Genomic DNA, 24,169 nt, shown 5'->3' with positions numbered 1-24,169 from the left:
GGAGACATAAAGACATTGACAAAAAACAATTGTGCAAAAAGATGCAGAGTCCTGTAGCACTTCGAGCAGTTCGAATGACTAATATTGCAATAGTCCTGTGCAATGACCATTGTGCAAAGGGCGCTGAGACTTCAAGGAGTGTATGCGGTTTAAAGTGACGAGTAGTGCGATAATCTGGGACAATGTTGGTTGTGCAAATGTTACAGATACTCCTCAATCAGTGTGCAAATGGAGCAGATGCTACTCTGGCATGAGTGGCCAGTATATGCAAATAGTGGAGCATGGCGAGGCAAATACAGTGAGTGCATGAGTAATAGATAATTGGCCCCACAGAAATGTGACAACGAACTCAAGTCAAAAAATTGCCAGCTTGTTGTAATGGAATTATAGGTTGGGTGTTTAAGAAGTTGATCGCAGGAGGGAAGAAGCTTTTGGAATGTCTACTAGTTCTAGTTTGCATTGATCGGTAGCGCCTACCTGAGGGAAGGAGCTGTAAGAGCTGGTGACCGGGGTGCGGAGGGTCAGAGAGGATTTTGCACGCCCTTGTCTTAGTTCTGGCAGCGTGCAAGTCCTCAATGGTGGGTAGGGGGGTACCGACAATCCTTTTAGCAGTTTTGATTGTCCGTTGCAGTCGGAGTTTGTCCTTTTTTGTAGCAGCACCAAACCAGGCTGTGATGGAAGAACACAGGACTGATTCGATGACCGCTGTGTAGAACTGTCTCACCAGCTCCGGTGGCAGGCCTTGCTTTCTCAGAAGCCGCCGGAAGTACATCCTCTGCTGGGCCTTTTCGAGGACGGAGTTGATGTTGGTCGCCCACTTCAGGTCCTGAGAGATTGTAATTCCCAGGAACTTGAAGGTCTCGACGGTTGACACAAGGCAGCTGGACAACATGAGGGGCAGCTGTGGCGAAGGATGCCTCCTGAAGTCCACGATCATCTCTACAGTCTTGAGTGTGTTCAACTCCAGGTTGTGTCGGCAGGTGAGACGCTGAGCTGGAGAAGCTTGGATGAAAGGAGTTCAGGGATGATGGTGTTGAACGCTGAGCTGAAGTCCACGAACAGGATCCTCACGTGTGACCCTAAACAGGACAAGTGGTATGGAAAATGGATGGCTGGACAGTGTCATGTGCCTGAGAAATACCAACGCCGCTCTTGTGGTGATTTCCACTTACTCCCTCAGAGGGAAGCTTTCTCCCTACTGCAGCTTTTCATCATTTGAGATGTCTGTCATGCAATCAAGCCTCAAAAGCATCCTTCCATTGTTGAAGTTTGGAGGTTGCATATTTAAATGCTCTTGCGTGCCCTCTTGTAGCCACAGGGGGGGACCGTCAGGCGCTTGTGTGCCAGATCATTATGACACTTGAAGCTGACCTGAAGCCTTACAGGAACATATTGTACAATATATTCTGATTACAGGGAGAGGCTACTTTGTGTAGAAGCCACATCAATAAATGATCAAATGACCAAATAAACCACTGAAAAGACAGTGTCTGGATGAAAATCAATGGACAAGAGTCTAGAAGTAAAGCTAAGCAAGTGTGAGGGCCGCTTAAAATAGAATAAATTACAGGAAATAAAGCAGAGAACATGAAAAGGGGTGCAAGTGACTTGAAGAAATGAAAAAGAAAAAAATAAACTTAATTTAAACACTTGTGCCTGATGTAGTCAAGACTAATAATGTACACATGCCACTTCGAGAAAACAATAGATTAATTACAGCATCTCAATGTTTTATCATTCTCAAAGTATGGTACGAGTACCTCAAGTGGTATGCGAAACTACAGTTCAGTTATATTTGACTTTTTAGTATGGCTGCCAAAGTTATAGCATTAACTCATGATTAATCACAACAAAAATACTGCATTAATCATTTATTAACTGATTATTCCTACAATTTATGTTGATCATACACGCTCCTTTACTTTAACCATGGATGGATATCTGAAATGCGGTGCAAGGTCAGTGATCAGGTCAATGCTTACACCACTGTAAAGACAAGTGAGATGACTCCAACTGGTGTGCTCTGCAGCAAATTTGGGGACTTGGGTAATTTGTATATAGTGCGGCGCTGAACTTTCTTTTCATCGAAACACAACAAGTTTTAAATACCATCTCAAAGCAAACTGTACTCGTATGTGTTTTATCATTGGCGCCTGTGATTAATCGCAATTACTTAAAATTCAAAAGTGTGATGATTTTAAAAATTAATCAATTGACAGCCCTACTTTTTAGTACAATACGTTTGCATTTGATCCATTTTTGTGTGTGTGTGTGCGTTTTTGTGTGTGTATTTTCCTATGTTTAAATGTAGTGTTAATGTTCAAACTGGGCATGAAGTTACAGTTGGTGACAATGATATTAATAAAAAGGAATAAAGGAATAAAACATTTTCCTCATTTTTGATGAACACTTAGGGTTACTATGTTATTGTATGTATGGTCATGATTTTGGTACTTGGAGAGCTAAACATTTTTTTAGGTGGTACTTGGTGTCAAAAGTTTGAGACCCACTGATCTAGGCAATTTAGCAGTTACATGTGGCCAGTGATCAATTGAAACAACATTTGAAGCGAGCATGTGACTATGCCTACAACATTGTGTGCACAGATGCACACCATTTGTGTAAATGTCACATTAAAGATCTATGGGAGATTCCTATTGTGTTCTGTCCCGCTGTCATGAACGGAACAGAGGATAGGACCCAAAAATGCACGACTCCAAAACAAATTTCAGTTTCCAAAAAGAGAGGTTTAATATACGGGCACAGGCAGGCAATCCGAGAAAGTCAACAGTATCCAAAAACATGAGGCAAAGAGGCAAGGTCGATAATCGGAACAGGGTCAAGTCTTACTGTGAGTCTGTGACGTGGAAACAAGGAATGCTGGAACGCGACGACAAGGTACAACGAACTGGCGACGAGAGGGAATGAGACACGAGGTTAAATACAAGGGGTAATTCGGGTGAACGAGGCACAGGTGGTGAAGATGCTCACAGGAGCAGGTGTGTGTGAAACAGGGGGAAGACAAAAACCGGAACACACACCCATGACAGTACCCCCCCCCCCCCCTTAAAGGCCAGCCCCAGACGGCCCCGGGACCCCTGGATGCGCAACGTGGAAGTCCCGAAGGAGAGAGTTATCCATGATAAACGCAGACGGCACCCATGAACGTTCCTCAGGCCCGTAGCCCTCCCAGTCCACCAGATATTGAAACCCCCTCCCCCTCCGACGAGACGACAACAACCGCTTCACAGAGAAGGCAGGGCCCCCATCCACAAACCGGGGGGGAGGAGGGGACTCCCGGGCGGGCTTGAGTAGGCTGACGTGAAAAGCAGGGTGGACCTAAGCTTCATGGTGACAGGGTTGATGATCTTTGTGATTGGGAAGGGCCCAATGAACCTGGGAGCGAGCTTCTTGGACTCCACCCGGAGTGGAATATGTTTGGTCGAGAGCCAAACTCGTTGACCCACTTTGTAGTTCGGGGCCGGTGTCCTCCGACGGTCAGCAGCGGCTTTGTAGGACCGTCCCTGGCGCAGCAGCATCTGGCGGGCTCGCTCCTAGGTCCTCCTGCAGCGTCTCACCAAGGTCAATGCCGCTGTAACTGTGGACTCTGGGGCTATGGCAGGAAACAGAGATGGTTGGTAACCATGCACAACGTGAAAAGGCGATAGACCAGTGGATGCAGAGGGGAGGGAATTGTGGGAGAATTCGACCCAAACCAGTTTCTGAGACCAGGATCGCGGCTCCTGTGAAGCGAGACATCGGAGCCCAGTCTCCAGGTCCTGGTTCAGCCTCTCGGTTTGGCCGTTGGTTTCAGGGTGAAACCCAGATGACAGACTGACGGTAGCACCTATGAGATTGCAAAACTCCTTCCAAAATTGCGAAATGAATTGGGGACCCCTATCAGACACCACATTCTTGAGGAAACCATGGAATTTGAATACCTGATTGATCATTAACTCTGTAGTATCTTCAGCTGAGGGGAGTTTCGGGAGTGCAATGAAGTGAGCCATTTTAGAGAACCTGTCAACAACGGTGAGAATTGTGGTATTTCCTTTCGAGGTAATCCTGTCACAAAGTCTACGGAAATGTCTGACCAAGGACGTTGTGGTATTGGCAGGGGTCGCAACTCCCCAGAAGGACGTTGACGAGAGGGTTTGTTAGCAGCACATACCTGGCAAGCATTGACGTAATCAATAACATCCCTCCTAACATTAGGCCACCAAAAGCGCTGTTCGACCACTGATTGCGTCTTGGCAATGCCTGGGTGACATACAGTTCGGTTCGTGTGAGCCCAGTGGATGACTCTTCCCCTTAAGGTCGGAACCACATAAAGCCTGTTTTCAGGGCAATCTTCAGGCCTAAGAGTGTTTTTCAGAGCCCCTTTACCCGCAGTTTCAATGTCCCAAACAAAAGCGGAAATGAAACATGACTTGGGCAAAATAGTCTTAGGGTCGGACAAAGAATTCTCTTCGCAGATTTAAGTTTTTGAAAAGCTGCCTGACAAAGCGGGTTCCATACAAAAGGTTTGTGTGGTGAGGTAAGATCATGCAAAGGAGAGGCTATAGAACTGAAATTTCTGATGAATTTTCTGTAGAAGTTTGCGAACCCTAAGAACCTTTGTACATCTTTGCGTGACGTGGGAGTAGGCCACTTAATAACGGCATCGACTTTGCAAGGGTCCATTTTGACTTCACCCTGAGCCAGGACGAAATCCAGAAAAGAAACAGACGCCTTGTGGAACTCACATTTCTCAGCCTTGACATATAGTTGATTCTGCAGTAACCGCTGCAATACAGAGCGGACATGAATAATGTGAGTCTCCTCATCCGGGGAGAATATCAAAATGTCGTCCAAATAGACAAAAACATTCAACATGTCATGCAGGACATCATTGACAAGGTTTTGGAAAACAGCTGGAGCGTTAGTAAGTCCAAAAGGCATTACCAAATACTCATAATGTCCCGTTGATGTGTTGAATGCTGTTTTCCATTCATCCCCCTCCCTTATCCTGACTAGATGATACGCATTTCTTAAGTCCAGTTTGGTGAAAATTTTGGCTCCCTCCAGGAACTCAAAGGCGGTGAAGATGAGAGGAAGAGGGTACCTGTTTTTTATAGTTATCTCGTTGAGACCCCGGTAATCGATACAGGGTCGCAGGGTCTTGTCCTTTTTGTCCACAAAGAAAAATCCTGCTCCCGCAGGGGATGAAGATGGATGAATGATCCCGGCTGCCAGTGATTCTTCCACGTACTCTTTCATGGCCTTGTGTTCCGGCCCTGAAAGAGAGAACAACCTCCCTCGTTGGGGTGTGGTTCCAGGCAGCAAGTCAACAGCACAGTCATAAGGTCTGTGGGGTGGAAGGGATTTGGCCTTGGACTTGGAAAAAACGTCTTTAATATCCTGATAACAGGTGGGCACTTGAGATAAATCAGGATCCCCAGATGGGGTCTGTGGATTGTCCTTAGAAACATAGCCCTGAACATCACATGGTGGCTTGAAACAGTTCCGGGCGCAATTGCTGCCCCATGACATAACCTGCCCAGAGGACCAGTCAATGTGGGGGTTATGTAATTTCAACAAACACAATTTACAAATAGTATTTTTCCATGCAATTGGTAATAATGTGAAATACAGTTTTGCCATATATTATATTTATAATTTGTGTAATACTGTAAATGACGCATCATGTCACCAACAACTCATCAGTCTTGCTTTTCAATATGTTGCCCCTGACCTGGTCACTTGTAGTGTTGTCGTTGACTTCCACACAGACAGTCAATACCCGCAGTGACCGTAGGAATGAATGTGAGCGTGAATGGTTATCAGTCTCTATATCTGCCCTGTGATTGACTGTTTACTATTCCAGGGCGTAGTCATCCTTCCACCCAGTCAGTTGTGTTAGGCTCCAGCTCCCAGCTTGGACAGATGGTGCTGACCTGCCTATACATTAGCTCTGCCTCCCTCATGCTCTATGGCCTCATTAGATGGTACTTTCTTAAACCTGCAGCCAATCTCACCAACAATAATACAGGCTGATGAAAACAGGAGATCGGTACTGTGTTTCCGATAACAGAATATTCTGAGGATGATGCTGACAGCTTGTCCAGATAACTTTTCAATGCTCTGCACTTACACACGCACACATGTACAAGCACACACACACAAATTATCACTTCACAGAAAACCATTCTATCTGGCTGCCTGTTAATTTAAGTTGCATTGCCGTGTGTGACACCTTCAGAGGACATATAACACAATCCTCCCACGCCGAAGGTCATAAATTCAAGTCCGCTTGAGGACTGTGCAGCATCTTGCTCCGCAAATAATGTTGCCTAACATGCAAACACAACTCATACTCACACTTGATACACAAAAACATACAGTACATCAAAAAATACAGTATATTTTTTTAAATCAAATGTTGAATGCACTGTTCCAGCCAACATAATTTGTTGTATTTTGTCATCTTGCTCAGTAAATGGTGCACGGCAGGATGGAGGCGCTGAATTGCTTGCTAAAAAAGAAGTGGCAATCCTTATTTTTATCTTCAAACATGTTGAAATAAGCGTCTGGTACTATTTTTTGTGTCACACTGGAAAACAATTTTTATATATACTTATATACCAAACACTGTATTGTTTTTCATCTATTTAGCTCTTTGGGTCATTTCCATACAGTTTGATCAATGACAGGAAATAAATAGGAAAGAAAGAAAAATTCTAATTTTCCAATTTTTTTATACCGACTTGGTTTTATACGGGTAAATGTCTCCCATTCTGAAACAGCCACGCTTAAAGTCCTATTTTCAAAAAGTTATTGATGATTTAAAATTTTAGCCATTCATAATAAAGGCAGTCCTTATTGACAGAGCAAATGATGGTGACCCATTGAAATGCACTTCTTTTTATAACTGTAAAGTCAAAAGTGCATAAGAGTAAAGACAAAAAGCTTTATAAAAAAAACACATGCCCTTCAAACTCTGCAGATACAAGTGCATAAATGATCCTATTACCACTCATTAAACCCATTACACTCTTGTTTTTATACAATTGTAATAACGGTTAAGACATGAAATAGTTATGACACTTACACAAATTCATACATATTCATTCATATCTCTGAAATGACATCTATTTTGCTGCCTGCTATTGTGTGAATGCAAAATGGCTGCCTCATTCTGGCACTTGAGCTCACAAATCCCTCAGGTGAATTGCAACAACATAATGAGGCTCTATCCAGTGGTATTAACCGTAAAGACAGCTTGAGTGGCAAAGAAGTACCGTTTGTAAAAGAAGAAAAAAAGAACTGAAGACACTGAGATGCATTTGTGTTAGTTTTCCAGGTAAATGCATATTAGGCAATAGGAGACAAAGCCTATATATCCAAAAACATAATTAGCAAAAAACATTGCAAATCATGAAACTTCATTTCAGGCACCTAACAGTAAAGACTTAGAAAAGTTTGAAAATTATTATTTTTATCTTAGAAACAATTATGACTTCGTGATGGATAACATTCATTCATTCATCTTCCGTTCTGCTTATCCTCACAAGGGTCACGGGCGTGCTGGAGCCTATCCCAGCTATCTTCGGGCGAGAGGCGGGGAACATCCTGAACTGGTCGCCAGCCAATCGCACGGCACATATAAACAAACAATCCTTCGCACTCACATTCACACCTACGGGGAATTTAGAATCTTCAATTAACCTACCATGCATGTTTTTGGGATGTGGGAGGAAACCGGAGTGCCCGGAGAAAACCCACGCAGGCACGGACGAGTTAAACATGCAAACTCCACAAAGGCGGGGCTGGGATTTGAACCACAGTCCTCAGAACTGTGACGCGGATTTGCTAACCAGTCAACCACCGTGCTGCCTGATGGATAACAATGAAAATACTCATATTAGTAAAATTAATTAGTGGGGTATGGCTTTATTGTTATTGATAAAATTATATGAAAATGACTCAATTATACGTTTTGGGAAAACACTAAAATAGTCTTCTATTAATTAATAATATTAGTCATAATTGGGTAAACATTTTTCCATATTATATTATCTTCATGCCTCAATGCACGTAATCAAACCATTATTCCTGTCAATATAATGAATGGACCTGAAACTCTGTGTGTGCATGTGCATGTGTGCGTGCGTGCGTTTGTCTGTGTGCAGGCTTGAATCAATGAATCAATCTTTTACCATTAGTCCGTCATCCAGTATCTTGTTCTTCCATTCATCAGGAGGTAAATCAGTATCCATCTAAAAGTACTGAAGCAACACATTGTCGTCTATAAATAAATGTAATGACTTATTACACTAGATCAGGGGTCGGCAACCCAAAATGTTGAAAGACCCATATTGGACCAAAAAAAACAAAAAACAAATCTGTCTGGATCCCAAAAAATTAAAAGCCTTATATAAGCCTTATAATGAAGGCAACACATGCTGTAAGTGTCTATATTAGCCTACTATCCAAATGACATAATGAGCATTAATGATTAAATGTTTATTTTTTCTCAGGTGTTGCGAGGCTTTCAATTTCACTCCATTTCTGGCTTAGGGCAAGCTGGGCTTTCTTGCGAGTGACATTTTCAAGCTCGGCTGTCAGACTTTTGAATTCGGACACCCATAAATCTTTGTCACGTATATCGGCCATTTCCATTTTGAGGTCAGCTTGATTTACTCCTGGGAATATGTTCAACAAGGACAGCTCAATCTCCAGGGGTGTGACAGGGTAAAATAGTGTCATTTATTTCCTTTCGGAACTCGCTAAATCTGCTCCCAAAAGCAGTTTGCATATCAACGATCGCATCTTCTAAATAATCACAGTTGACTGTGTGATCGTAATGGGCTTCTTTGAACTTTCTCAGGGAGGGGAAGTGAGAGAGCGTGCCTCGCTGTACATCTCTGGCGAATACAGTAAGCTTGCACTCGAATGACAAAACAGGTTCCAGCATTTGCAGTGCAGTGTTTCCCCGCCCCTGAAGACTTTTATTCAGCATGTTTAGGTGACTTGTCATATCCACCATAAAGTGCAGTTTTTCCAGCCACTCGGTATCTTCCAGTTGCGGGTAGTTTAGGTTTTTGCTTTTCAGGAATGTTTTCACGTCACCAACGGTGAGGGTTGCCGTCAAACTGAAGAAGAAGTCATATCGGGCTTTTTTGGGCTGTAGGACTCCTCAGGCAGCTGATGGGTACCGGCTGGCCAAGTGGAATGCAGCTTTGGTGGTCGCTGAAGCAAAAACTCGGGCATGGGAGGAGTTCGGTGAGCCCATGGAAAAAGACTTCCGGACGGCTTCGAGGAAATTCTGGTCCAACATCCGGCGTCTCAGGAGGGGGAAGCAGTGCACCATCAACACTGTGTATAGTGGGGATGGGGCGCCGCTTACCACGACTCGGGACGTTGTGAGTCGGTGGGGAGAATACTTCGAAGACCTCCTCAATGCCACCGACACGCCTCCCCATGAGGAAGCAGAGTCTGGGGTCACTGAGGCGGGCTCTCCTATCTCTGGGGTTGAGGTGGTTAAAAAGCTCCGGGGGTGAATGAGATTAGCCCAGAGTTCCTAAAGGCTCTGGATGTTGTGGGGCTGTCCTGGTTGATACGCCTCTGCAACATCGCATTGACATCGGGGACAGTGCCTCTGGATTGGAAGTCTGGGGTGGTGGTCCCCCTTTTTAAGAAAGGGCACCGTAGGGTGTGTTACAACTAAAGTGGATCATACTCCTCAGCCTCCCTGGTAAGGTCTATTCAGGGGTGCTGGAGAGGAGGGTCCGTCGGGAAGTCGAATCTCAGATTCAGGAGGAGCAGTGTGGTTTTCGTCCTGGCTTTGGAACAGTGGACCAGCTCTACACCCTCGGCAGGGTCCTCTAGGGTGCATGTGTTTTGTGGACTTGGAGAAGGCTTTCGACCGTCTCTCTCGGGGAGTCCTGTTGGGGGTGCTTCAGGAGAATGGCGTAAAGAACCCCCTGATATGGGCTGTTCGGTCCCTGTACGGCCGGTGTCAGAGTTTGGTCCGCATTGCCGGCAGTAAGTCGGACTCGTTTTCGGTGAATGCTGGACTCCACCAAGGCTACCCTTTGTCAACGATTCTGTTCATAACTTTTATGGACAGAATTTCTAGGCGCAGCCGAGGCGTAGATGGGGTCTGGTTTGGTGGCCTCAGTATTGCATCTCTGCTTTTTGCAGATGATGTGGTTCTGTTGGCTTCATCAAGCCGTGATCTCCAATTCTCACTGGAGCAGTTCGCAGCCGAGTGTGAAGCGGCTGGAATGAAAATTAGCACCTCCAAATCTGAGACCATAGTCCTCAGTCGGAAAAGGGTGGCGTGGGTGGATGGATGGATGGAGGAATGTTTTCACGTGTTCTAAACAAGGAACAAAGCGAAACAAAACCTCACTCCTGGACAGCCATCGGACTTTGTTGGGTAGCAGGAGATCGGAATATTTGCTGTCAACTTTATCTAGCAATGCACGGAACTGATGGTGGTTTAATGCTTTTGCAGTTATCTTGTTCACCATCTCGTTGACAAGGTTCAAAACCTCCATACACTCTGGTGGGAATGTTTGTGCACGTAGTGCTTCTTGGTGAAAGATTCAGTGAAATGCAAGCAGATTACGATCCAACGCTTTCTGTAGTAAAGTCACCTTTTGTGATCCTCTCATACTGGGTGCCCCATCTGTAGCCTCTGCAATCAGGTGGTTGGTGTTTATTCCATTGTCATTTTAACACCTCAGCACAGCTACACATATGTCCTCACCCCGTGTTTGGCCTTTCAGTGGTATTAATTCGATAATTTCTTCTTGCGGCCCATCAGAGTTCATATACCTGTTCAATATCGTGCACATCACACGACTCATCACAGGCAATTGAGTACGCTGGAGCTTAATTAATGTCCTTGATTTGGTGATTCGTGATGTTGCCTGCCATTTTAATGCCCCTTTCCTTCACTGTCTTTGCGGAGACTTTGCTTTTCTATATTATCTGTTTTGTTTTTGAAGTCTGAAAATAAGTGCTCTGAAATTTTAATGAATTAATCCTTCATGTAGTCACCATCTGTGAACGGTTTTCCATGCTTTATTATCTCACGGGTTGGAGCAAAACTAGCAGCTGTAGTGGAATTTGGAGATGCAATCCACCTCTTAAATCTATCTTTGCGCTCCTCTTTCTCCAGAAGTAATGCAATCGCACTTTTTCTCTCACTCCCAACTGGGTACTTGGCTGCAAATGTAGCATGCCTTCCCTGGAAATGTCTTTCCATATTACTCTTTTTGTTATTTGACAACTTCTCAGCGGTGGACGACAGGTTAACACATCTGCCTCGCAGTTCTAAGGACCGGGGTTGAAATCCCGGCCCCGCCTGTGTGGAGTTTGCATGTTCTCCCCGTGCCTGCGTGGGTTTTCTCCGGGCGCTTCAGTTTCCTCCCACATCCCAAAAGCATGTGTGATAGATTGATTGAAGACTCTAAATTGCCCGAAGATAAATTGCTCGAAGATAGCTGGGATAGACTCCAGCAGCCCCTTGTGAGGATAAAGCGGTACAGACAATGGATGGATGGATGGATGGACAACTTCTCATTACAAAGCAGACATGTAGGCAAACCTTCCGCGTTGGCAATGAAAGCAAATTATTCAGTCCAAGAACTGTTGAATCCTCTGTTCTCCTCAGCTATCTTTCACTTTTTTACAGCACTGGAAAACGTTAAGAATGTTTGTGTCGTGTTTGTCCTCCTACAAAAATCATATTAAAACATATATTTTTCTCCCCTATCTTTTCCCATTTTCATACATTTTTGAAAAGGCTCCAGGGAGCCAAAGAACCGCATGTGGCTCGAGAGCCATGGGTTGCTGACCCCCGCACTAGATGGATGCATATGGCTATATTTCCCTGTCCTGGTCGCAAGGCTTCCATCTTCCTGCTTAACTATCTGTCAGCTCAGAGCAATGACAAATATTTCTGAAATACAACTAGCAGAGGTGAAGAAGTTTACTGGTCTGCAATGAAAATTTGCATTTACAAATCTCCAGTCTTGTACCAAAGACATGGCTGAATCACTTTTGCCGCCACTCTTCTCACTTCAATCTTGACTAATCAGACCACCAAGTAGTGGAGGTTTGCGCTCCATCATTCTAGTTGAGATTATTCTAGTTAACCAATTTATATCAGTTGAATAATTGTTGCCAGCTGAAACGTATTCATCACTACAGTAGTTTTCCCATGGATGTATCTGACACACTGGCTTGGTTAAATCGTTTTGCTTTGTTTTCGTTGTTGGTTGGATGGTTGGTTGGTTGATGTGAATAACTTTACAAATAACTACATTCTCATTTTAATACGCACTAAAGCACTAAAATACTGCTAATTAACAATTTGTATCTTCTTTGTTGTACAGCTACCTAGACAGCCTAGATCGGATTGGCGCTGCAGACTACCAGCCAACAGAGCAGGACATTTTGAGGACCCGGGTGAAGACTACGGGCATTGTGGAGACACACTTTACCTTCAAAAACCTCCACTTCAGGTATGAATACAAGTGAATGGTTACTCACAGCACGCACAAACACAGTGACTTTATGACATATTCTCCGCAACACTGGTAATACAGTGGAACCTCGATAGAACGGACTAATAGGGGCGGGGTTATAGCCGGTGGCGGTTACATTGAAGCACCTTTTTTAGGTCTTATTGCACCCATATTACTGTACAGTACAAAAATGTTGTTTTGCAGGTTTTTTTCGTTGCCTAAAACGCCAAGTACAGTACAAAGGTATTGTAAATACATATTTAAAAAAGCTTGAAAATGTTTAAAAGTTTCACATTTTATCCTAACTTACCACACTGGTGTGCATGGTCATGTTGACATTGTTGAAACACAGTACTCATCATAGGCAAGTCGCTTTCATGAGCCGCGTGGAATTAGTGTGCTTAATAATTCCAAATCCGTTGCCAGAGGTAAAATTTTCTTTGCTTGGAAAAAAAACTGTTATTTACCACAAATAGCATAGTCCAGACTCCAGAGACTTGTGTTTGCATTCCTCAGAGTTAACACTGCCGCTATGCCGCTCTCGCTCTCTGCGCTGCGGACTCTATGTACAATAGACAATAGATACTGTATATCCATCATGACATGGCCGCCATGTCACTGCCCCACATTCAACTTGGCCGCCATGTAGGCACAGGAGCCACGTCTTTTGGAATTGAATCTATTTTTGTTTGTATATCTGTGACCCGGAAATACGTCAGTCCCCTTCTCTGTGTGCATTGCGCCAAAGCGCCAGTGAACAACAGCGGCCAATTCTGGAACTGCCAGACTTTGTCAACGACAGTTTAAGTAACAAATGGAAACTATTTTTGGACACATTTTTCTCCGATAGCCATTATATCGGGGTCCGTTTTATCGAGGTTCTACTGTACTGCCTTCAATTGCCTTTATTGTAATTGCCATCTCACGTTATGATTACTCATAATTTGAAATAAATCTGAGTGAATTACAGCATGGAACTCTGGGAATGAAGACAGACGGCGCTAGTTTCAAAATTCAATTTACAACCCCAATTACAATGAAGTTGGGACGTTGTGTTATACATAAATAAAAACAGTATACCATGATTTGCAAATCATGTTCGTTCGACCTATATTTAATTGACTACATGACAAAGACAAGATATTGAATGTTCAAACTGATAAACCTTTTTTTAGCAAATAATTATTAACTTAGAATTTTATGGCTGCAACACATTCCAAAAAAGCTGGGAGAGGGTCATGTTTACCACTGTGTTACATCACCTTTTCTTTTAACAACATTCAATAAACATTTGGGAACTGAGGACACTAATTGTTGAAGCTTTGTAGGTGGAATTCTTTCCCATTCTTGCTTGATGTACAGCTTCAACTGTTCAAAAGTCCGGGTTCTCCGTTGTCGTATTTTACGCTTCATACTGCGCCACACATTTTTAATGGGAGACATGTCTGGACTGCAGGCAGGCCAGTCTGGTACCCGCAGTCTTTTACCACGAAGCCACGCTTTTGTAACACGTGCAGAATGTGGTTTGGCATTGTCTTGCTGAAATAAGCAGGGGCGTCCATGAAAAAGACGTTGCTTGGATGGCAGCATATGTTTCTCCAAAACCTGTATGTACCTTTCAGCATTAATGGTGCCTTCACATATATGTAAGTTACCCATGCCATTGGCACTAAAACAGCCCCATACCATCACAGATGCTGGCTTTTGAACTTTGCGTCCATAACAGTCCGGATGGTTCTTGTCCTCTTTGGCCCGGAGGACACGACGTCCACAATTTCCAGAAACAATTTCAAATGTGGACTTGTCGGAACACAAAAACCTTTTCCGCTTTTCATCAGTCCATCTTAGATGAGCAGAGAAGCCAGCGGCGTTTCTGGGTGTTGTTGATAAATGGCTTTTGCTTTGCATAGTAGAGTTTCAAGTTGCACTTACGGATGTAGCGCCGAACTGTATTTACTGACATTGGTTTTGTGAAGTGTTCCTGAGCCCATGTGGTGATATCCTTTACACATTGATGTAGGTTTTTGATGCAGTGCCGCCTGAGGGATCGAAGGTCACGGGCATTCAATGTTGGTTTTCGCCCTTGCCGCTTACATGCAGTGATTCTCTGAACATTTTGATGATATTATGGACCGTAGATGATGAAAACCCTAAATTCCTTGCAATTGTACGTTGAGGAACATTGACCTTAAACTAACTATTTTCTCACGCACTTGTTCACAAAGAGGTGAACCTCGCCCCATCTTTGCTTGTGAATGACTGAGCAATTCAGGGAAGCTCCTTTTATACCCAATCATGGCACCCACCTGTTCCTAATTAGCCTGTTCACCAGTGGGATGTTCCAAACAGGTGTTTGATGAGCATTCCTCAACTTTCTCAGTCTTTTTTGCCACCTGTCCCAGCTTTTTTGGAACGTGTTGCAGCCATAAAATTCTAAGTTAATGATTATTTGCTAAAAACAATAAAGTTTATCAGTTTGAACATTAAATATCTTGTCTTTGGAGTGTATTCAATTAAATATAGGTTGAACATGATTTGCAAATCTTTGTATTCTGTTTTTATTTATGTTTAACACAACATCCCAACTTCATTGGAATTGGGGTTGTACATATTTCTTTGTGTGTACACAGATGTACCCTCAGAAGCCGCACATATTCCACGATCTAATGAGATCCACACAAATTCCTTTAAACAACTTCGGGAATATAGATGAATCTGACTCTGTCTGGAGGTCTAGAATAGCAGCAAAACTGCAAAGCTTTATACATGAGCGAGACTAGATCTTTTGCGAACGGTAAGACCTTAAAAAAACCTCTCAGACAAATGACAAATTTAAGTTTTACAAAAACAATTAAGAACATTATTTAATCAATACCTCTGTGACAGTGTAAAGCAATACTTTTAATGCGACTCTTGTATTAGATCTCATTAGATGCAGCGGTTTGTAATGGTGTGGCCACTAAGTGTACATCAATGCACTTTCTGTTTAAACAGATCACATGGATTATATTCTTAGATCCAAATGCTAAATTAGAAGACGACTCGAGGTTTTAATATTTAGGCAATAAAATCAATTACAGGTAAATGCTGTAATCCACCAGCCTTCCAATCATTGTATCCATCTAATATACAACCTGGTTGCATTCACCGGGGATTCATTTCCTGTACTTGAAGCACAAAAATAGATGTGAGTGATTCTTCCCAAATTAGACTTCAGGTAACGTACTGCCTTCTACAGCCCACATCACTTTACTGTTGAAGATTCAGAAGCGATACAGGAATGTGAATTATCTAAAGTGGAACTTGAGAGTCACAATCAATGCTAAATGGTTCAATAAGTGGTGGAGGAGTAGTTTTAAGGAGAGAATAGCCTAAACTCTCAATCAGACATCCCCTGTACGCAGGCAGTCTTACTTTCCCCAGTATGTTGTACATTAAGGTGTGCAGTTTACTTGCGGAATGTGGAAAATAAAGCAGTAAAAAAATGCGCCACCCACTGCTTGGGCCATGACAACATTAAGAATGACAGCATCACTGTCATAGATTTCCTCGTCGAGTTAAAAAACATACAAAAACGCCTCATCTCAAGTAGACGTGTCCCTTTTTTCCCCTCAGGAATAAAATTCCATTAAGTAGTTCCAAGTAGGACACAGTTGGGGGTGTTGGTTAAAAAAAAAAAAACTTATTCTTTCAGCTGCAATTGCAAAACTTGAATAAATCTAGCCCAGTACATCTTATTATTCCAAGTACCTCAAACATTCAGTAAATCGTGAGCTGCTACTACTTTAAGGAGCAAAATCTTAATTTAATCATAATTTCTCACTCGCGCTTGTCTCCTTCTGCCGAGCTGTTAAGGTATGTTCGTCCGTCGCGTGAAAGTCTCGACACTTAAATAGGAAAAATTGTTTCCCCCTCCAATTGCGCTGAATTATTGATAGAACCGCATTATTGGCATGCCCTCTCCTTTTCCGACTGAGGACCATGGTCTCAGATTTGGAGGTGCTGATTCTCATCCCAGCCGCTTCACACTCAGCTGCGAACTGCTCCAGTGAGAGATGGAGCTCACGGCTTGATTAAGCCAACAGAACCACATCATCAGCAAAAAACAGAGATGCAATACTGAGGCCACCAAACCGGACCCCCTCTACGCCTCGGCTGCACCTAGAAATTCTGTCCATAAAAGTTATGAACAGAAACGGCGACAAAGGGCAGCCTTGGCGGAGTCCAACCCTCACCGGGAACGAGTCCGACTTACTGCCTGATATGCGGACCAAACTCTGATTCCGGTCGTACAGGGACCGAACAGCCCGTATCAGGGGGTTCTGTACCCCATACTCCCGAAGCACCCTCCACAGGACTCCCCGAGGGACATGGTCGAACGCCTTCTCCAAGTCCACAAAACACATGTAGACTGGTTGGGCGAACTCCCATGCACCCTCGAGGACCCTGCCGAGGGTGTAGAGCTGGTCCACTGTTCCACGGCCAGGACGAAAACCACACTGCTCCTCCTGAATCTGAGATTCGACTTCCCGATGGACCCTCCTCTCCAGCACCCCTGAATAGACCTTACCAGGGAGGCTGAGAAGTGTGATCCCCCTGTAGTTGGAACACACCCTCCGGTCCCCCTTCCTAAAAAGGGGGACCACCACCCCAGTCTGCCAATCCAGAGGCACTGTCCCCGATGTCCACGCGATGTTGCAGAGGCGTGTCAACCAGGACAGCCCCACAACATCCAGAGCCTTTAGGAACTCCGGGCGAATCTCATCCACCCCCGGGGCCCTGCCACCGAGGAGCTTTTTAACTTCCTCGGTGACCTCAAACCCAGAGATAGGAGAGCCCGCCTCAGAGAACCCACACTCTGCTTCCTCATGGGAAGGCGTGTCGGTGGAATTGAGGAGGTCTTCGAAGTATTCTACCCACCAACTCACAACGTCCCGAGTCGAGGTCAGCAGCGCCCCATCCCCACTATACACAGTGTTGGTGGTGCACTGCTTTCCTCTCCTGAGACGTCGGATGGTGGACCAGAATTTCCTCGAAGCCGTCCGGAAGTCTTTCTCCATGGCCTCACTGAACTCCTCCCATGCCCGAGTTTTTGCTTCAGCGACCACCAGAGCTGCATTCCGCTTGGCCAGCCGGTTCCCTCTCCAGGTCGGGGATGAGATCCTGCCCCAAGTGGAGGAGTTCAAGTATCTTGGGGTCTTGTTCACGAGTGAGGGAAGAATGGAACGGGAGATCGACAGGCGGATCGGTGCAGCGTCTGCAGTGATGCGGACTTTGTATCGGTCCGTTGTGGTAAAGAAGGAGCTAAGCCGAAAGGCGAAGCTCTCAATTTACCGGTCGATCTTCGTTCCTACCCTCACCTATGGTCATGAGCTGTGGGTCATGACCGAAAGAACAAGATCCCGGATACAAGCGGCCGAAATGAGTTTCCTCCGCAGGGTGTCCGGGCTCTCCCTTAGAGATAGGGTGAGAAGCTTGGTCATCCGGGAGGATCTCAGAGTAGAGCCGCTGCTCCTCCGCATTGAGAGGAGCCAGATGAGGTGGCTGGGGCATCTGATTCGGATGCCTCCCGGACGCCTCCCTGGTGAGGTGTTCCGGGCACGTCCCACTGGTAGGTGACCCCGGGGACGACCCAGCACACGCTGGAGAGACTACGTCCTTCGGCTGGCCTGGGAACGCCTCGGGATCCCCCCGGAAGAGCTGGATGAAGTGGCTGGGGAGAGGGAAGTCTGGGCGTCCCTACTAAAGCTACTGCCCCCGCGACCCGACCCGGCTAAGCGGTAGAAAATGGATGGATGGATGGATGGATATTGATAGAACCAAGAAAATGCTAATATGAAGTCATTTCACATTCAATTCTCAATGTAAAAATTTAATTAGCAAACCAGTCAACAGACAGGAGACAGGAGCACAAAGAGACAAACAAACAAACAAGCATTCACACTCACAACCTGACCATCACTGAGCCTAAATAAGCTTTAAAGGCTTGTCAGTAAGCGTGGAAATTTCCTTTCCATCCATCAGGCTGTTTGATGTCGGAGGCCAGAGGTCAGAGAGGAAGAAGTGGATCCATTGTTTTGAGGACGTCACTGCCATAATTTTTTGCGTAGCACTCAGTGGATACGACCAGGTGTTGCACGAGGACGAGACCACGGTAAGGACACATGCTCGCCTTTGTCGCTCTCTCACTGTTTACTGTGAAATACGCTGGATTTACATTTCACCCGGTTCCGTTTTTTTCCTCATGTGTGCCTCAGTTCAGATAAAGTATATGTCATGGCAGTGTAAGCCTAAAAACACATGGGAAACCATATGTTTGATCCAGATAAGACCACACAAGTATGTGGGGGGGAAAAAACTCAGATGAACGGGATATCTGACAGTCCAACTGCAGTGTAAGCCAACAGATCTAATCTACCCAGTCATTGAGATTGATGTCATTGAAAAACAGTATACCTATCAACGGCGTACATCCAACACCAACCCAAACAACACCCAAATCACCGACGGCGCCCAGTCGACTAATGCCTTTTATCTGCCACTAGCGTTATGTGCCTTTGAACCCCACAGGGGGGAAAGTCAGGGCAGGTCACACTAACCGGCACGTAATGTTCAAATATTTCTGTATGTGCCCTGTGATTGACTGGCGAGCAGTCCAGGGTGTACCCCGCCTCTCACCCAAATCAGCTGGGAAAGGCTGCAGCTCCCCCGTGACCTTGAACAGTACAAGCAGTAGAAAATGGATGGATAGACAGAATCTGGCTTTAAGACCTGGATTATAAATCCATCATTAATCTTTTAATTTATAAGACCCAAAACCACAAGATACATTATTTAGAAGGAATAAATGTCTATGATGATCTGTGTTAATCTTTTTAGTAACAAAATTACATTTTCAGACTACTGTGAAGGTCACATTTATATTACCTTGACTAGTTTGTTATACAAAACACTTGCCTTACCTCTGAGGCCCAAAAATTGTTTACTGCGTTTAGATCACAGTGTCACACTGAAAGGGTTTTTTATTGTTTTGTTTTCTACATGAGGAGCTAAAATATTGCAGCTAAGAAGATCAGGACCTGAAGTATTGATCGCATTATGACTACCACAATGTATTACCATTTAGGAATTACAGACAATTTCTAAGTACCTCCATTTTCAGGGGATCACAAATATTGCAATATTTGTATATTATTTAGAATAACTTGGCAGCCCATAGGATACTGGTTAGCATGTCTGCCTCACAGTGAGATAAGAGTTTAAATCTCCATTGGAATATCTATGTGTGGGTGCAGCAAATTCTCCTCGTTTGTGTGGCTTTTCTGAAGCAAATTAACTACTATACTATACACTACTCCCAAAAAGTTAGGGCTATTTGGCTTCTGGGTGAAATGTCAGGATGAACCTAAAATGCACGATAACCTTTAGAGGTGAACTTAATTTGACCTTGTCCAAACTATTGAGTGTCCATGTTTGAGTACTTTTTGCACAACTTGTTCTTTAACATGGAGCTGAAAGGGAAAAATCACAACAGGTATTTGATCCAAAAGAATCAGTTGTATGCTTTTCTGTGACTCTCTCGGTATCTCTGTTGCAACCTGGTGACGATGCTGTGTGACACTCTCAGCTCAGTTGCCACTTCCCTCTGAGAACATCCCGTTTGAAGCCTCCCAATGGCGAGGTCCTGTTGATCAGTGTTAGGTGTCCACTTGGTCTCATGATGTCAAAATGACAGCATGATAAAGAGGACTGTTTAAATGCAAATTGTAAATGAACCAGTACATTTATTAGTCGATTCATGCTTGTGAATTTTGCCATTCAATTGTCCGGAATGTACTGAAACACTGACAGAGGAACAATTGCATTCAAAAGTCAAGAGAAGATCAAATTGAGTTCACCAGTAAAGGTTATGGTGCATTTTAGGTTCAACCCAGTTCTTGACCAAAGTCTAATTGCATAAGTTCCAGTTACCCGCAACCCTATTGAGGACAAATGCTATGAAAAAAAAATTTAATAATATAATATATTGACTGTAGTTGTACATATTAACATCACCTATGGAAATCATTATTTTCTGTATTCAACCAAAAAAATAATAGTATCATTAATCACATTCTGGCAGTGTGAGGTTATGGAAGGCCTAAGTGATGCCATGGTCTCCTTATGCCGTAGTATGTAACTATTTACCTATTACTAGGTTCTGGTAAATGTGGGGTTGAAGACAACATGGTGTGCTGGAAAAGCTCAAGTCATGTGACCTGAAACAAAGACGCTAATTTGAATATGATGCATGCTGGTTGATATTTATAGGCCTAAAGTGTATCCTCTGAGAATTAGTGCTCAGTGGCTGCTCTATTCACGCAGATGTCTTAATGCCTCCTTGTGAGTTGGGAGCACCGCATAGCATCCTCTTGTGTGAGTCTGTCATAGGTTTGATGTAGACAATAACAATCAGTGCAGGTGTCAACCACCGTGCTATTTTTAACACAACTGTGATCGTGTTTGATAGAAGAAAGTGTTTTAGTGATCTGCCACAGTATCCCCAAATACCCCCACCCTCCTCCAACATAGATCATGTGCTCACTTCTTGACTCAAATTGTCCTGCAATGGAAAACAACCACACAGGAACCATTTGTTTCAATTCCCAGCAAACTCACGTCAGCAGATCCGTCTGCAGTGCTACACCTACAATGTTTTAATTAAGCGTGTGGTTTCCCGTGAGACTGATGAATGGCATTGCTTGCTATAATGAGACATTGTACTGATCAAAGATGTGTAATTATTAAAGAACAAACATTCGAGTGAAATTACTGTATAATTACAGCATGAGGGGGGGAAATGGGATGTCCTCTGAGAATTAGTGCTCAGTGGCGGCATCAATCACTCATTAACCAGACACACCCATCACATGCACTGTATTTCTCGAGTTGAAAAAATAAACAAATAAATAAAGATATGCCACAGTGGGATAAACACAACACCTCCCCACTAGTGGTAAAGTCACAGATATTGAGGTGTAGACACCAACACATTTTACTTTGTTTTCTTTTTTAAGTACTGTAATTTCTTGGGTGTAATGCGCATTTTTTTCCCCAAAAAATTTTCATAAGTCAATAGTGCGCATTATACATGGGTATAGGGGCAAATGGAAAAAACTTTCACATTTTATAAATGTATGCTGCCATCTAGTGGTTATGAAAAAGCTGTACACGTTCATTCAAAAATACCACCGCCACCTAGTGGTTATAAAAAAGGTATAGCCTACACTTTCATTCCAATATGACAGGGGTACGTATGACTGCATACATGTACAGTTGTGCTCATAAGTTTACATACCCTGGCAGAATTTGTGAAATGTTTTTTTTAAATATGACTGATGACTGAACAACAACCATCATTAATTACTGTATGGTTATGTTTTGTTTAATGATAATGCTTTTCTGAAATGCTTGACCGTTTAATTTGAATCCAATTGAAATTAAAATTTCACCTGGTCCTTCATGTTTTCTTTAAAGAATTGAACCCAAACATATGAGCACAACTGTGTGTTTTCTAATTTACTAAATAAAAGTCAGGCTGTGAATTTCAAAATAAGAGCAAGTAAATAAAAAAAAAAAAAAAAAGGATTTCGTGTTCAAATAAAGTGATTAACTTTATAATAATTATTATTTGAAAAAAAACTAAATAAAATAACAAAATAAAATAACAAATAAAATAACAAAATACAGATAATACATCAGGTTTTGATCATATGGGTAGAATCAAAATTATGCATTGAAAAAATGCATTATAGATAGGTAGAAGGGTTTTTCCAGAATTTTGAGGTCAACTTTAGGGGTGCGTATTATACATGGGTGTGCATTATACACGAGAAATTACGCTACATACAAAATGGGATTTATATGGAGTTCCACTTCTCCTATGGATGAAACATCAGACTGGTTCACTTCCCCAAAGTTGCAAATTTATACTACTCTGTTGGAGATAGATCATTGAAATGTCAACTATGTTTTTGATTGGGGATTTTTTGTTGAACGGAGACATTTATACATAGCTGTCAAAACCGAGTAGTGTAGAATAGTGTTTAAAAGTAAATCAATCAACTAGAGCCACGATAGTACATTTGTAGAATTCTGGTTTAGTGCATACAATCTGTCCATTCATTTTCTATACCGTTTGTCCTCCTGAAGGTTCTGGTTAACTGACGCTTACTCCAGCTGATGTTTGGCAAGAGGTGGGGTACTTCTCCACAATCACCAGCACGGCCCAAACGGTCAATTGCGGCAGTGCATACGAATGTGTAACAAATTCTTTGCTATACAGTATATGCATATAATTTATAGGTTTGAATGAATAAAGTTTAACCCTCAAGCAGATATGTTTAATATTCCAAAGCCTGTTTTGTTACACACACAACATTAAAGAGTTACAAACTAAGCCAATAATAACCCCTATACACATCATTTAGTTGGTATTCAGATCATTTTTCTTCAGTTTAATGGATCAAAGTATTCCTTTTTCCCATTCGAAGGTAACATTTATAGTCAGTACAGTATGTCTACTAGTACAAATAGGAATTTGAGGGGGTAATAGTATATTTTAATAATTGCATTTGGTTGGAATCAGTAAAATGTTTCAACAAAAGATAAATCTGTACACCATAGAATGACAGGATATTTTTTTAATACATTTGCCGTTTATATCATTTTGTAAAAGAGGTTTCAATTGTATTTGTCTCTGTTGAATGTGTGATGTGTTTATGCTCTCAACTTACACACACACACACACACACGCTTACATTTTCTCCTCTTTATTCCCTTCTTGTTGTTGAAGACAATTTCCTCACCTTGACAAGTAGCCACAAACGTTCACCGGCACTCTTGCTGCCCTTCGATGGGACAGCTGCTTTGAGGGCAGCTGGTTTCCTTCTTCTTTTCAGTATTAGATGAACTGTATGTGTGATGTGTGTGTGTGTGGGAGGGTGTGTCCCCTGCGTTTTGGCTTCCTGCTTTAAGCTCCACCTCGCAGCACCTTTGGTACCTTCCACTTCACCTGTCACTCTCGCCCTCGACTGTCCTGTCTAAGCAATCACCCGGCAGATGTTCCACAGATGCTCCGCCCACCAACAGGTAAGAGCCCCGCAGACACGCGGAGAAATTTAGCGTGATTGCTTTGAGTTTGTGTGTGTTTATTGCATGCTTTCTGTTCTCTATCCTTAACCTGTCCACATCTTGATGTAGTGAAGCTGCCCACATTTTCCATTGTTACTGCTCAAATATTATGATATACCTGAGATGTATTTTTTCCCTAATCTAATTGGGCCCCATTAATCACTGTTTCACCCATGGAGTCTGCTGAAATGGGAAAAAAATTTATGTTTTGCGTTCATGCTGGCAATGAAATGCACTTTCTGATTCATGTCTTAGAAGTGCATGAAAAGTTCAGCTGACTGATGTTCTATTTTATACGTATAATTAGTTATTATTAGTCTGTATTTTCAAGTGTTTGTTCCCTTTTGTTAATCTAACAATGTTTCTGATTGAGAACTATGCAATGTTATTATCATAGCATGTATTTAACTAATTAATCAAACATTGGGCGTTTTCATTGAACTCATTTTCAAATGTGGTGTCAACAAAAAAAAACA

General features: G+C 43.1%; 1 protein-coding gene across 2 annotated transcripts in view; it reads left to right on the top strand.

Annotated features, from left to right (window-relative positions):
• The window catches only part of gnao1a (guanine nucleotide binding protein (G protein), alpha activating activity polypeptide O, a), a 147,610-nt gene that overhangs the window by 110,315 nt on the left and 13,126 nt on the right, over positions 1–24,169 (top strand). The window contains exons 5-7 of one of the 2 annotated variants that reach the window (XM_061772604.1): positions 12,390–12,518; positions 18,546–18,675; positions 23,538–23,651. In XM_061772604.1, the coding sequence (XP_061628588.1) occupies positions 12,390–12,518; positions 18,546–18,675; positions 23,538–23,606 (328 nt within the window). In that variant the 3' untranslated portion in view covers positions 23,607–23,651. Of the gene's footprint in view, positions 1–12,389; positions 12,519–18,545; positions 18,676–23,537; positions 23,652–24,169 lie in introns of those variants that run through there. The other variant, XM_061772603.1, reaches the window with a different exon arrangement.

This window comes from Phyllopteryx taeniolatus, chromosome 5, assembly GCF_024500385.1.
Source record: "Phyllopteryx taeniolatus isolate TA_2022b chromosome 5, UOR_Ptae_1.2, whole genome shotgun sequence".
NCBI classification, from domain to species: Eukaryota; Metazoa; Chordata; class Actinopteri; order Syngnathiformes; family Syngnathidae; genus Phyllopteryx; species Phyllopteryx taeniolatus.
Note: the sequence above shows the minus strand (reverse complement) of the source record. Positions and strands in the feature narration are given on the sequence as shown.